We start from the raw sequence: 16,723 nt of genomic DNA on the forward strand, positions 1-16,723 counted from the left end.
CACTCCAATAAAAACATTATATTTGTTGTTTTTAACATGTTCATGTTTAACATTTTTCTCATGATGGCAGATAAACATAGATGAAATTACAATTAAAACAGCTTTAGTACCCCACTGATTACAATAACATCTTTAGGTCAAAACTACTCTATAAGGTCCAACGTGTCCCAAATCTTCACCAAAACTCTGGTTTCGAATCAAATCGCCTCCTTTCTGAAAGACTCGCATTGGCTCCCTGTCAACTTTACAATCCAGTTCCAAAGCATTGTGTTTTCCTCTAAGAGAACCTCTCGTCTCCTTACATTTCTGATCTCACCCATGTCTCCCTCTTCCCGCTTTCTCAGATCCTCCTCTGCCATTCACCACTGTACCTTATGTTCCTCTTCAGCACCATGGGGAGCCAAGCCTTCAGCCATTCTGCTCTCAAGCTCTATCCTTCTCTCTTTTCTCCTTTTTTTTCTTCAAGTCCTAACCTTAAACATGTCTGTTTATATTTTTAAATATAGTCATTCTTTACTCTTTTATGTTTTAACTTATAACAGAGTTTTTGAAAGCCACTAGTACTGTAAATAAAATGAATATTTATTACTACGGTTTCAATTTAAGACAATCCACTGTAACTTTTGATCTCATTTTGTTTCCAACATATACCTGTATGATGACTAAATCTGTCGATAGTCCTTACACTATCTTCTTCTTCTTTCCCTTTCGGCTTTTCCCATCAGGGGTCGCCACAGGGAACAAGTCGCATGGTAAACTTGGCAATGTTTTTACGTCGGATGCCCTTCCTGACCTCAAAGCAACCGGGCTTGGGACCAGCACAGAAGTAGAGAAGGGAACAGGGAGCAGCCCGGATTCGAACCCTGGTTTCACGGACGGAAGGTGCCGCAAACCAGCACGAGCTATACCGGCTCCCGGATAGTCCTTACACTATAATTTCAAATAAATTCAACTACATGAAAATGACACCTGAGTTTTTTTATATGAAATTATTACATTTAAAAGACTGAGTCATTTAACACTGAAAGAACTTCAACGTAGCAATTAAGGGCTTTGTTGAATCAATACATCAAACTAATCTCAGAAAAATCCAGACATTTATTGAGTATAAATCCTGAAGGTGTTTCTCCAGTCTCTTAAGATGGACTGTACTTAAGTGGAGCCATGATTCATTACAAGCCCTTCCTATAAAACCGCTTGTAATTTTAATGCCACAAGTCACACTGGTAAAACTGTTATATTTTTCTTCACAGAAAGTGATGCATTTGAATTCCTTGGAGTTTTGGAGAATTTTACAAAAAACTACTCAAAGCCCTTTATCTACATTTATTTTTCTCCCAAAAAATTACTGTCAAATTCCCCTTCATTGTTTGTTTTTGTTTGAAGATATTGCGTTGTTTAGTCCCTTTAGACAGACTGAAAAATGGGTGGGTGTTCCATTTGATGGTGTGCAGATAATCACATGTGTGACAAAGTTATTTAGTTTGAGAAATGCTTGGCCTGAAGCTGAGAAATGAGTTGGTAACATGTTGTATTGTATGTTCACACCAATGTCGCTCAAGGGCAGCAATTTCCACATGACAAATGTGTCAAAAACCAAAGCAAGGTTTGCTTATGCGCATATCACATGAGAAGGTAATGGAGTTAAAAAGAAGAGCTTGAATAGGGATTAACAAGTTTAGAAGGAAACTGGTCATTTTGCTCTTTCTGCAGAAAGATAAGAGAAAAGCAGCAGTAAAAGACATTTTGAAAACACCTGCATGGGCTACATTTATCTAAGCAGCACTAATGCAAATGTGATCATTTACAGTTGATTCTATTGTCCTTTTAGAACCCCCCCCCCCCCCCATGTGCTGTCATAATACAGACTGCTCAGAAAGTTGCTGCTATTTAACCAAGAAAAAAGATCAATAAATGTTTTCAGTAAAACGACCCACCTTTAAATCATATGAAACCCCAAAACATGCAGTTACTAAAAGTTCTAAATAAAGACCCAATTCAATGAAAATTTGGTTGTTAGGGTTTTTTTTCAAAACATTTTCTTTTAGCATTTTTCACATGATGGAGGACCCATTTTCAAGAATTTAAAGTGAAAATTGCATTCCACCCTGTTTTTTATTTATTAAAATCGGGGTGAAATCAGGAGAAGATGAAAAAAAGCTCACTTTAGTGAAATGAAATGCAATTGCAATGGGGGGGCCATAGTCTCACTGCTCTGCTCAATTCTGATGTTTCACTTGCAGACAAAAAGATAAATTATGTCTTAGTTTTCCTCGTCTGAGCTGGCATCTGGCTCAAAACCGTATGGCTGGATAACTCTAAAATTGCTCACCATTTTTGTCGCATCGCTGATATTAAGTTGGGGTTGTGAGGGGCTGTAAACTAGCGCGAGAGCGTGTAGACTAATGGATGATGGGAATTGAACACCAAGCCATAAAAAAACAAGACAAACCAGGAGAGTTTAGTGAAATATTTAAACGAAGCCCACATGGTCGTTCAATATCTCTGTTTCAAAACGTTTCACCAAGAAATTAAGGCGAGCAAAACATGTTCTATGAAAAAGTTGAAAATCCACTCTTTGTTTTCTCTGAAGTTAGACAAAAGGACTCCTCACATTCATTTCTTATCTTTTCATTGCTGTCTTCAGGTAGTGGTGTAGAAATATGTTCAATTGTTTTGCTGTTTTTGCTAGAAAAATGCTGAGACATTTCTATTTTTCAATCATTAACTGTTTGGTTACAAACATGTACGCATTTTATTCCTTTGTTTTTTTTCAGATTCCTGCAGTCTATCTTTACAAACTTCCCTACTTTCTGTTTTGATGCTTGATGAACTTTTTGGAGAACATGCACAATTTCCATTTGCAACTTTCCCATTTTTAAGAATGTCGTTTTGTTTTTGTAAAAACCTTTGGTAACACTTTATATTAAGATTCCTTAACAAGCTTTGTTAACACATTAACAAGCATTATAAATGAATTTATAGGGTGTTAGTAAGACATTTATTAGTACAATAAGTCTAATAAGGTTTATTAAATTACTTAGTTAACACATTTACAAGCATTATTATTAGGATGTTTTCAAGATGTTAATGATGCATTTACTGATATTATAGGTGCCTAACAAATTTGTCAGTGTTAATAAGCTTAATAAGATTTATTAACAACCTTTGTTAACAAATTAAGATGTATTTTTATTGTTTGGGGTTCTAGTAAGATATTTATTAGCATTATAGACGCCTGACACAAGCCTAAGTGTTCATAAGCTTAATAAGTTGTATTAACTAACTTATCAAATTAATAGGCTTTATTAATGTGTCAGATGCTAGTAAGATATTTATTAGCATTATAGATGTCTTGCAAATACCTGAAAGTGTTAATAAGATTTATTAACATCTAAAGTCAGACCATTGTCTTCTGAATCCATATTACTAAACTGCTTATAAGCTTTACAAATGTATTAATTAACTTTGTTAATAGTTTATTAATTGTTTTGCAGCACCTCATCTAAAGTGTGGACGTTTTTAAGCACAAACAACCACAAAGCATAAAGATTGTAAAAAGAACTTTATGACATTAAATCAGACTAAACATACACAAATCGTTCTGTAAAATATATATAATAATTTAATTCAGAAAAATATATTTTTAAAAAAAAACATATATACTGGTGTCGGATTATGCTACCATCATAGCTAATAAGGATAAAGTATTAGCATCTATCCTGAGTGAAACATTCATTGCTAATCCCATCACCAGGAGACAATTCTCTGCATTCAATGCCAACTTCATTCAACCACTGTTGCCTTGCTTCAAAGTCCACAAGAAAGTTGCACAAGCCAGTCATTTTTGAAGAACGAAGACAATAAACCTACAGGAGCCATGCTAAAGCTAACACGCTAACGACCGACCGGTACAGAATCAAAGATGGGCGGGGCTTCTTTCGTCACCTGTGTGAAAGCAAAGTCTAAGAGGCCATTCAATTGGCTGAAAGTGAGCATGCCTGTTTTGCTGATGAGTTTGATTGACAGATTCATTAGCCAATGGTGACATTAGTTAACCTGCCCATCTTTGATTCGATGGGCAGGTTAGCGTGTTAGCTTTAGCATGGCTCCTGTAGGTTTATTGTCTTCGGTCTTCAAAAATGACTGGCTTGTGCAACTTTCTTGTGGACTTTGAAGCAAGGCAACAGTGGTTAAATGCAGTTGCAGTGAATGCAGAGAATTGTCTCCTGGTGATGGGATTTGCTATGAATGTTTCACTCAGGATAGATGCTAATACTTTATCCTTATTAGCTATGATGCTAGCATAATCCGACACCAGTATATATGTTTTTAAAAAAAAAAAATATTTTTCTGAATTAAATTATTATATATCTTTTACAGAACGATTTGTGTATGTTTAGTCTGATTTAATGTCATAAAGTTCTTTTTACAATCTTTATGCTTTGTGGTTGTTTGTGCTAAAAAACGTCCACACTTTAGATGAGGTGCTGCAAAACAATTAATAAACTATTAACAAAGTTAATTAATACATTTGTAAAGCTTATAAGCAGTTTAGTAATATGGATTCAGAAGACAATGGTCTGATTTTAGATGTTAATAAATCTTATTAACACTTTCAGGTATTTACAAGACATCTATAATGCTAATAAATATCTTACTAGCATCTGACACATTAATAAAGCCTATTAATTTGTTAAGTTAGTTAATAAAACTTATTAAGCCTATGAACACTTAGGTTTGTGTGAGACATCTATAATGCTAATAAATATCTTACTAGAACCCCAAACAATAAAAATACTTCTTAATTTGTTAACAAAGGTTGTTAATAAATCTTATTAAGCTTATTAACACTGACAAATTTGTTAGGCACCTATAATATCAGTAAATGCATCATTAACATCTTGAAAACATCCTAATAATAATGCTTGTAAATGTGTTAACTAAGTAATTTAATAAACCTTATTAGACTTATTGTACTAATAAATGTCTTACTAACACCCTATAAATTCTTTTATAATGCTTGTTAATGTGTTAACAAAGCTTGTTAAGGAATCTTAATATAAAGTGTTACCAAACCTTTAAATAAATCGAATGCCAAGATCCTATCTAAACATCATTTCTACGTAAGCAGATGTGTCTCTATGGGATGAACTGTAAAATAACGCCACTGATTTTTCGCTCATATAGTAACATTTTTTTCAGTAAAAATTGAAATTCAAAACAATGTGTATAAGCATATATGTTTAAGCATTTTTTATCCAGGTTAAAAAGATGACCTATTATGCCAAATATGTATATTTCTTGGGGTTTCTTTGAGTTTTTGAGTGAAAATACAGTCAAAGACTTTGCCATTAAAAAAAAAAAAACTAACTTTTGAAACTTTACTAAACTGTGAGAATACAGTTTGAATGTAATTCAAACAGCACTTTTTTTCCAGGGTTGGAGTCTGTTTTTTGTTGTTTCTAGATATAATACTGACAACTTGAAATGTAGTCTAGTTGCAAATGTCTATCTATTTCACAGCAGCAGATGTAAAGCAGGTGTTAAAAGCTCGCTGTGGCACTGACCAAGTCACTCTTAGCTGTGGAAACATGTCTGAAGATTGATAACATGAACCATATCTGACAACTTTAATAGGGTAAGAAGGTTTTTTGAGCTTCTTTTTGGACAATTTAGTAACAGACTGCATTTTGTCAAGGAGACGGATGTAGCTGCAAAATTCAAGCTAGCAGCAAAATATCAATTTGTCTTGAGGGCTGTGTAAGTAATTGGAAAGCTGCTGTAAATTCAAACTTGGACCAATAAAAAGGGCCACACAACTTAATTGTAGACATCACTGTAATATTTGACCCCAGGGCTTGGAAGCTTCATTACTGTTGAGCTTCCTATCAAGCAGTGAGCCTGTGGATACCTCTGCATTCCCAAGCCAAACTGTCAAGACGTGGAGACAAGGTCGTTGACCGATACAGCTGTTTGAAACTGCTGTCCTCTGGCAGACGAGACACGGAGCATATTCTGAACTTTTATTTTACATGAATTAATTGGTTATAGCTCTCTACTTGCTTTAAAAAGAATAGAAATTGATCCTTAAGGATCTACTCTGACGTCTACCTGAACCAGTAGACAATGCCCTCTTTGTTTTGCCAGCTACTAATTTGGACTGTTTGCAACCACTGAACAAAGCAATTTACTGAATTTGCAAACATCCTTAGCAGGACAATAACTCATAGCACTATCAGTGGGGGAGTTTAAACATCAAATGAATGACCTGAATAATTCAAAAGCCAAACTCTGAAGGTGTGCCCAGTGTTTTTTTTTTTTTGTTTTGTTTTTTTTTGGTGGCTGGTCTCCCAATTTCTCTGGAAAGCTGAAGCTAACATGATTTTATGTTAGGAATCTAAAAGCCGATGCCAGGCTTCCTGAAACCAATCCCTCTTACAGGATTAACAGGGGGCTGAGTGAAACGTCCACTATGGAGCCCCCACTGGTTCCAACACAATCACTGACAAAAGTCCTTTTTATTCATCTCTACTGGAATTAAATAAAAAAGTAACACAAATGACAAAGTTGTGTCTGCTTTTGAGTAAGTAACTGTGTGTCACACTGACGTAACCATCTAGACAAACAAAACGTGTCCGCTCCAATGTAGTCTATGCATGCAAACACACCATATTTTTTTCTTGCAAGTGTGAAATACTTAGTATAGGAAGGGCAGTCTCCAGTTTGGAAAAGAAATCCATAATGGAAGTACTTAAACATGCAGTTACTCAATCGATCATTAGGAGTCTGCTGCAAAAGTAAAGGTCAGCTCATACTCCCCAAGAACCGAGAATATTGTCCCACCCCATGAAAATAAATGATGTCTTCCCACAGCCTTGCTGTTGGAGTTCCTGCAGCTTATTCTCCACACATCCCTTCTTCTCTTGTTCTTCAGGTGAGAACAAGTGGGGTTAAAAAAGTAAAGTACTGGGTTGTTCACTTTTGTTCATCCACACCGTCATTGCTCACTCAATGAAGGGATCAGATCTTTAAGGACACAATCTAAGTTCAGTCGTTTTCTTATAAAAAAAAAAAAAAATCTTTTTTTTCCTTTCCAATGTTTGGTCTTCTTACTTTCTCCAATACTGCAAAAACTGCCAAACTTCTCATTGGCATCATGCTGCGGCATTCCTTTATTTTTGCTGTATTGATGTTACACTTAGAGCAAATGACGTACGCTGCATTGGGAGTGCCCTACATCAACTTCTTTGCAGTACGAGAGAGAAGATGACATTTTTCAACCAAAACAAACTTGATCAAAAATCTCTATTGAGCAGGCCAACAAACACCTCTGTTTTCCAAAGCATGCGGAGCCCTTAACTCCTCTATATACAATTGTATCATGGTATTAGCTTTATTCATGTGGACATTTTTGATAAAAACAGTTAGCTACCTGAAACGGCATGCCAGCATGTAATGTCATGACATAATTTAATGACTAATAGTTTTGACTTTGCTTCTGAGAAAAGATATCAAGTGAAGCCAAACATTTTAGTATTCCTGGACGAATAAATCAATACAAAATGGAAGCCCAAAACATGATTCAGAGGGGTCATCTATGCAAAGGAATCTAGCGAGTATTTCTTTTTTTTATTACAATTCTTTGTTTTTTAATTTGGAGAACAAATGACAATCAACTGTAGAGTTGCCTGCATATCCTGAGGGAGTAGGATGAAATATGCTGAGGTTTTTATTTTTCTGTTCAAAGTATGACACTTGAAATAGTGCAGCAACAAATGAAACTAAAATGTATTCCTCTAAAACCCATACCTTTATTTTATTTTATTTTTTCTGCTAGGACAGGATATAATGTAAGGACATATTAAAATACATATCATGTACAGGCAAACTCTATTTTAACAAAAAATATAGGGGCTCCAAAAGTTTGGTTTTCCAGATAAAGAAAGAATTGATTCTATTTTAAGGTCCTTAAGGAAATAATACTGTCAAAGATAAAGAAAGAAAAAAAAGTAGCTTTTGATTGTAGCCAAGAACATTACCAGTTAGTTCTAAAAGATTTTCAGACCAAACATTTGACAAGGTAGTGTCTGAAATAAAACAAGGGAAAATGAATCTTTGCACAAAAGAGAGAAGCTCGGATTTTCTCGCTTAGCGAAGGACTCTAATGGGGCGGCATAAAGCTAGAACTGACAGCAACTGAACTTAACCTTGCAGTGTTTCTGAGCTGCTGACAGAAAGACTGCAAGCATGACAAATCACATTGCTCTGGACATAATTCAAGGATAAAATTTGCAATAATGAAGACCCAGTGGAGGACATCCACGTGTCTTTAGAGCGGTGACAGCAGCAAGTGGCCCCCATTTATTAATCCTGATAAGAATAATGTGCTCACAATGGTGTGGTTGCTGCATACCTGTATTTATTTTAGATAGTAAACCTACTTCATCAGTCTGCTGATTGTTTTCACAAACTGGGCTGGGTTCATGATAAGACACGGCGTGCATTCAGCAAGAAAAAGACCTATTTGTGCACTGGGCGCTAATTTATACAGTGCTTGTGAGAAGGTTGCCTGCTTGCAGCTCCACTGACAACAGATCCATTTATACTGTTTGCCGTTTCTCTGAAGGCTTTGTTAATTACATTTGAATTAGTCCTTGTTCAGGGAGAACAAAAATCTGCAAAGTGGTTTGTTATGGAGGACAAGAGTGCAAAGCCTGATGCTGAATAACTTATTAGATGTGTGACCATACGCTGGGTAAGATATCCTGGTGAAGAACAGATTTTGAGTGCCTTAAACCAATGGATGCTGTGCTATCATGAGGCTTTATTCTTCTAAGAAAACAGCTCAGTCCGTACTGGATGCAACATTCTTATATAACATTTGGAAAATGTCTAATAGAACTGAAACAAAAAGGCTTCAGGCTGCCAGGAAGTATGTGCAGTCTTTAGGGAAAATGTATGTAAAAAAACACAACTGTAACAAAAAAAAAAGCTGTTGCATTACGTGTACAGATGACATCAGTATTAGATTGTGATGATATAACCAAGACAGGGACAAGTATGAAAGCAAAAGTCTGCTGCTGTGCTTAAACCTGAATAAATGAATTCAGGTTCTCAGACTGGTAAAATCCATCTTCATGACAAAGGTCACTGTTTACAAGGCAATTAAAGTTGCTTTTAACCTTGATTTTCCCAGTGAAGCTGAGGTTTAGAAACCACGTGCCTCACAATCACACAGTAATAAACATTCTCCTTGGGGAAATACAGCAGACAAAAACAGCGTTGAACCTGAAGTACAGTGAACGAGCAAAGGCATTCTAAAAGAAGCTGATGCGTAAAAGCGGCATGTGGTCTTAGCAGAGAGGGAGAGCAAACTTAAATTCTTAACAAGCATGTTTACTTTTACCCAAGAACCCTTTATAGGAGTGAGCTGAAAGAGCAATTTTTGAGACCGACTGGGCTCCAAGAGATTCAAAACACACAGTAGCAGCAAAGCAGAGCTGGCAAGAATCTCTGACAGCTGACAGAGTGGATTTGATAGCCTCCTGACAAAATAAAAGGACTCAGTTACTTATTTTGTTAAGCCAAACAAACACAATTAGGAGAATCTCCACTGTTAAAAGTCTTAAGCCTTACAACCCACCCGCATGTGCTTAGGGATGTGAATACTAAATCAAACAATTGTGGTCAATAAAGGGAAAATGGTGCCATCTGGGCATGCGGATTGTATTTCTTTGTCTTATTTTTTTGCTGGCCTTATCAAGACATTTGTAAATTCTGAACACAGATTTTGAAAAAGCAAGTCAAAGTGAGAAGGTGTTGAAAGGCTTCAGTTTCCTTGCAGACATAATGGAGGGTCTTCTAAATCACTACTGAGTCAATAATCTTTCTTAATAGCAGATGTATTCTAAAATACTAAGTGGTAGAACAATGCTAAAACTAATGGTACTGTGATACTAATGCAGAATTATTAAAACTAAATGATATTAAATACAGCAGTTATACCAAATAAAACCTAATTTACATTTTTGTACAATATTAGTCATAGATTCTGAAAGTTGTCCCACTTGAAATTGAAAAAATTGTGGATGGATTAGGTCATTGAACATCTTAGGTGGGGTGCACATTCAAACACCGAACTCCCAAATTCCATTGGCATCAATTTATTTATGTTGACAGATGAGTTGAATGGTGGATGATTTTGCCTGGAATTAAATGCAGAAACAAATGAACACAATGATATATATTCTATTGTTGGTTAAAGATAATAAAACAAGACCTAAAGATCCTTCAAAACTGGCAGTAAAGCAGATTTGATTATCTTTTATAGTTTTTAATGTAGTCCTACTATAGATCAACAGTTTCTGTGGTTTTGATCACACCACTAGGGATGCAACAATTCACTTTACCCACGATTTGGTTCAAACCTCGTTTTTCGGGTCACGGTTGTGTTTCGGTTCGATATATCATTTGTGTATCACAAAATAACAACAAATAAATACAAATTCAGAATTTTCTTTCTTCTGATAAACTAGTAATAATGAAGAAAAGCCTTTCAGTTGGCTCGTAATAAGCCTGGTGTACTTCAATTAAATAGTAAATATTACCGGTAAATCCTTCTTAAATTCAGCATAAAAATTGTTTGACTCTTTCAACGTAAACACCCTGATATTCAGGAAAGGATGAAACGATTCCCTTTCCCCCGTTTCGCTTTTGGTCAAGAATTGTGGCATTCCTACCACCAACCCATGAGGAGTACCTCAAGTACTGGATATTTGCTACTCAACATGCACAGGCTCCCTTTTGGGTTCCATCATCCACACTGATAATGTTTTATAGCTTAGAAAGGCACACAACACTCAAGTTTACTTAGCTCTGCTAACAGAAGACCATGTCCTGTTTGTCACACTAGATGCACTACTGGATCCTAGGAGGCCAATTCAGGCATTTATTTCCAACAGTTTTTAGTCAGATTTTTGCTCTACAAACTGATGCAACCAGCTTCTCCTCTGTCTCAACTGTGCCGCAGAATTACAGTTTTAAAACCTAAACTTTTTTTTTTTTAGTTGTCTTTGTTCAACAGAGATAAAGACATTTTACGAAATCATTTCATAACAAAACAAAATGCCAAATGCAAATTTCTGGCTTTATTGTTTAAATGTTTTACATGGTTTTTGTATTGCCCTCAACTCATTTTGTGTGGGTTAATTTTGAATGACCTCTGTTTGAAACAGACTATGTACAGATGGAGCCGCACTGTTCAGCAAAAATAAAAACTAAAGTAAAAGAAAAAATTATAATAAAAACACAAACATGTTAATTGAACAGATTACCTTCAGTCGTATACTGGAAAGAGTATGACATTTTAACTTTTGTGCATCAATTGCAAAAGTCTCTCTACTAAAATAAAAAGACACCCCACAATCCTGTTACAAAGAAGCTAACAAATGAGTCACTGTGCTGCATGTTAGAAGCCAGATAAAGGCTGCCAGAGTAAAAATCAGTGAAAACAGAGAGGCGGGTGGTCTCGCTTTTTGTCAACAAGTCCATCTTAAGCCTGTCAGGCCATAATGCCCCAGCTCTGAGCTCAGCAAACACTGTTGTCTTCATCTTACTTTCTGTCATCAACTCTCCCCCCTCCTAACCCTTCCCCTGTAGCTCCCTCCATCTATCTCCCTGGCTCATCTCTCTGTCTGCTACCTTTCCCCACTATCTCCATCAGCACACTTTTCCACTGAAAATGCTGCGCCAGCACAGAGTTGCTGTGGAAATGGCGCCATCTCCGTTGAAAGGCGGGCAGACGGAATGGGGGGGTTGGTGCTAGGGGGGCTGTTCAGTGGCACAGCCGTCAGGCAGCACACAGCAGCAACCGCACAGCAACACTGCACTTAATCTATTGCCAAAAATACATACAAAAGGGAGTCAGAAAAAAAACCCACTCGATTAAAAAAAATTCTATTAAAATGAGGAACACAGTGGTAATAATAGTCTGGGAGTGTCTGACATTTTATTGCACACAGACAGGAGGGAGGAAAATGGCAGGGAGTTGGTACACAAGCCAACTGCCCACGCAAGCAGACAGGCTACGGTTCATTTGAGGACTGGAGCTGCACCTTCCCTAGACTGTCCATTAATACCAGCTGCAGGTCTCCTCACGTCTAAGCATCAGTCCCCTCAGCTAATCTGTCATCATCTCAGAAACACACAAAAAAGACCCTTTTGTCAGATTAAACACATGTCCAGACCTCTGCTACAGTGCAGAACCACCACCTGTAGCTCCCTGTCATCTCAAGGAGCTTAAAGCAGAGACTCTTAGAACGCACGCACGCACGCACGCACACACCCCTACAACTTTTACAACGGATGCAAACACATTTATATTTCAAACAACTGACCATGTACCCTACAACCCATTATACTACGCACACATCTTGCTGAGAATTTACAAACCACTAGGGCCTTCAAGCTGTTTTGCTGTTCTCTACAAAATTAATATAAAATGGAACAATGCTGTTTAAAAGAGCACATTTTATTCTACCCAAACCGCAATATGAAGAAGGCTTTTGAAATGCACTTTAGACTCCAAGCTATTTATTTTTCCTTTTCCTCCCCTTTTTTCCTCCTCTTTCTCCATAATATTTTACTAGTCTTCTGTCGGAAAATTCATTGACTTCTCAAAGTGTGGATTTAGCTTTTTTGTCTCCTGCTTCCAATGTTCTATTTATTTTGTATTCATTTGACATTAGTATTTATTTCTGTTTTTGTCTGAGTTGCTATGTAACTAGCCAGGTTTACGTCTTAAATATCCTGTTTTGCTTGATGAGTTTGTTTTGTCGTCTTCATCATTTCCCATATTTTCCCGTGTCCAGCTTTAACTGCCTCAGTTGTTACCACTTGGTCTCAGATTGCTTTTGTCATTTCCTTTTTTATTTTCTCTGTTGATTTGAACTGATGTTTTATTTACTCCTTTGTGCAGAATTTTCAGCGTTTTACGGTTGATTTTATTGCCACACTGGAAACTTTTAATTTATTTATAATATTACAGTGAATTCAAGTGACCACCTGTGTGGGCTCTCCAGTGAAAGAAAAAAAATGATCATTTGATGACACAAAGAGAAATTAGGTGAGGAGGCAAGTCAAAGCCATGCATTTTCTATCAACTTTTTCTTTGAGCTTATTATCCAATATATTTCAAACCGTGTCACTGATCTGTTGCACAATCATTGGGGGAAAGAACAGTTAAAAGTTTCTGCTTATAATTTATGCTTTTAATCCCTGCTGTGATACAAAGGGGAAGATTAAAGTGTGAACACTACTGGGATTGTTTTCAGACAGTCTCTAATGATCAGGACAACTCCAACTGTAAAAATCTAATTCACCATTTCAAAAGAAAATAAAGTCATTGCAGAATTGTTGAATTTAAATTTATGACATGAAAGGTGAAGATATCAAATGTGCTTCAAAAAAATGTACATACAAATAAATAAGTAAATAAAGACGTACATAAGATACTTTAAAGGTTGCTCCATAGCTTTTTCCGAATTTGCTTAATTTGTTCCAGCTTCTGACTGATAAGCGGTTCTGTTTTCGTAAAGTCCCAACCAAATTGTTAAAGAGGCCTCTTTTACTGCTCCATCCAGTCCTGCCAATTGGCCATCCTGTTTCCAGACAGCCCAGTCATTTCCCAGCCCAGTGGAGCAGCACTCCCTGACCTCTGCCACAACAGGCCGACCACCAGCACCAGCCAAAGCAGAGTCGGCCTGGGCCATCTCTACTTATTTATGAGCCATTTCACACAGCGCTGCTCCCATTAGAGACCCAGCCCAGCTTACACTGGACTTCCATTGCACTTAACACATGGAGGACACCAACAGGGCCACAGGGACATGACAGGATTATGACTAGGTGGTGGTATTGCCGGGGAGATAAAGAGAACACTACAATTATTATGCAGGTAGCAATGCAGATAACACTTAAAAACACAAAGATGGCTCCTATTTAATCAAATTCCAACAGAAATCAGCAACAAAATCAATCAATTTACTTCTTAACCTTCATTTTTTTTTGTGAAGCATCTTTTAACCCATGTTTTAGAAAGCTATTTGATTTTCCTAGGGGATATAATCATCCTGTGATGTAATTAAACAATGGGACAGAACCAATAAGTTCTGCTGATTTGACATTAATTCAACATTTCATTATTTTCCATTAGTTTTATTGAAGCTTCAACAGACACAGAAAGAAGCCTCCACGGTGGGGAAATTTAGCTAAGTGATTGATTCACCAAAAGCATACAACAATTTAATCAGAGACCCTGTGTATGCATGACTAACAACAAGATTAGTGTGAGCTGGTAACATTTGAACACTGCAGGAGATACAAATTAGCTTGTTTACTTTGCCACAAGAATAAGAAAGACAGTGCTGGCTTGAAAACCTTAAGGGAAGACTCGTCCCCACCTGTGATGGTGAGAAAGGCGAAGCCGTCTTCACCTAGCAGTGGGTTGATGAGCTGGCAGCTGTATGTGCTGTTGGGCTCCAACATAACTGTTAAGACGCTGGTCATAGTGAACAGGCCTTCTTCATTAGCCACCAGCGAAACGGTGACGTTTTCCGTCAGGTTGCGGCCGCTCCCATCCTGCCATACAACACTGCCTTCAGGATAGCCTCCGTAAGCCACACAGGTCAGGGCCACTTTGTCGCCTGGCCGCAGGTTGGATTCAGGCTGTAAGGTTAGCACAGGCTTGGTGTACGGCGCTGAGAAAACAAGAGGAGGAAAAGAGTGAGGAATCAAGTGTTAAAGACCCAGTCCAATGAAAATCATGGTTTTGGTGTTTTGAACATGTTCTTGAGGTGATGGAAGACATATATAAAGAAAGATAATCTAAAATTGTGTTTGGTGTTAGAGTATACAATGCAGAATACAGGGATAAATTGGAGAAAGCTGATTCACTGTGGCGACCCCTGAAGGGAAATGCCAAAAGGAAAAGAAGAAGAATCTAAAATAGAGTTTCTGAATAATTCTTTTTTTCAAATCTCTGAATGAGGAGTAGACGAAAAATGCCATTGGAAAAAGCTTGTAGCTGTTACGTAGGTGCTATAATCGGTGGGCCATAAGCTCCCTGCTCTGTTCTGCTCCATTCTGATGCATCCACTTGCAGACAAAGAGATCCATGAACGTCTTTATTTTCCTTATTCGAGCTGGCATCTGGCAGCTGTATAGCTGGATAGTTTTGATATTGCTCACCATTTTTGTTGCCCCGCTAATGATAGGTTTGGGTTGTGAGGAGCTGTAAACTAGCGGGACAGTGTGTAAACAGATGGATGATAGGAGGGGGGTGTGGTTGCTCCACGTCAACAACAGTCCCGCCAACAATACAGAGGCGAATTTCTAACGAACAACTGCTGCTCTGCAGAAACTATGTCCTAGAAAAAGGACACGTTTTTTGATTTTGCATAAAAATGGCATCATCATTATTAAAAAACCACTGGGAACACTTTTACAGCAGATCCAAATATAATTGGAGGTTATGGAGGGAGGGCACAGAAGCAATGAGAATTAAACACTCCATAAACCCGTGATTATTGATGATATTGCTACTCTGCATTCCACAGTGCAGAAATCCCACAGTCGATGAGAAATTGTCATGTTACAGTCTTTCACATCACCTGCCTCACCCGAAGAAGCATGCCACCAAGCCCCTCTCAGTAACAAAACCATCTTAGGCAGAGTTTGGGAGCTGTGCAGACCAGAACCAGCACTCAAAGGATAATTGATTTGGGAAAACTAAGCTTGTAGAGAAAAAATGATGTAGAAAGAAAGAGATGAGAGGTAAGAGGTGAGTTCTCAGCCTCGGCGTGCTAGCACGCCTATCCAGTCCCTTGAGCTGTAAGACAAACATGTAGGTGACGGAGGCTCAGCTGTATTCCCTCAACCAATCCCAGCTCCGCAAACAAAGGAGAGAAGCTGTGGTTTGGATGAAACTAGTTTGTCTGAGCTTCTTTCACTAAAGTGTGATCACACCACTAAAGCAGATTTTGCATCGATCACACACCCCATCTGTGTGTTTCACTTGCAAGGGGCATTACTATCTTTTCACACATCATGAAGAAAAGCTGAATTACCAAGTGTAAATGCTGACTAAAATCAGAAAATAATCAAGTCCATAGCATAAAACAGCACCAGTTCATCACTGATGGACGCTTTCTTTCTTCCTTCACTGTCCATCAACAAAAGCATTCACCAACACCACCTAATGTTCATTCATTCTAATAGAATAGAGCAGCAATCTCACAGCAGATGCATAAATGTAAAAAGCAGCTTTAGAATCGTATGAAAGGCTCTCGGCTGTGAAGGAGGGCAAAGTAGTCGCACGGCAAAGAAAATGTTAGTGATGGCTGATTGGCCATGACAACAGCTAATAATCAAAGTCAACAGATATTGATCATGACATGGAGTACAATCAGTGCTTATTGACAAAAAGGGAGGAAAAAAAACCTTAGAAGCCTGAAGGAAGCTGTTTATCACCTGTTTACATCTCATACAAAGAAATAACCCTAAATTACCTCCAACTCTGCTGGGCTGTCTGTGGTTGATTTAATAAAGACATGGGAAGGAATAATTCTGAGAAAATGTTTTTTTTTTTACCGTGTTCTGTTATTGAAAAATATAACACCTTTGTGATCATGCAGGGTAACAAAAACTAACATGAATATTGCAT

The 16,723-nt window shown here is 37.5% G+C and overlaps 1 protein-coding gene across 2 annotated transcripts in view; it reads right to left on the reverse strand.

The window, feature by feature from the left end:
* Positions 1–16,723, reverse strand: part of cd276 (CD276 molecule) — a 75,061-nt gene that overhangs the window by 36,590 nt on the left and 21,748 nt on the right. For both annotated transcript variants that reach the window (XM_004067295.4, XM_023953621.1), the window contains exon 4: positions 14,463–14,759. In XM_004067295.4, coding sequence (XP_004067343.1) covers positions 14,463–14,759 — 297 coding nt within the window. The remainder of the gene's footprint in view (positions 1–14,462; positions 14,760–16,723) is intronic.

Source organism: Oryzias latipes, chromosome 3 (genome assembly GCF_002234675.1).
Source record: "Oryzias latipes chromosome 3, ASM223467v1".
In the NCBI taxonomy this organism is placed as follows: Eukaryota; Metazoa; Chordata; class Actinopteri; order Beloniformes; family Adrianichthyidae; genus Oryzias; species Oryzias latipes.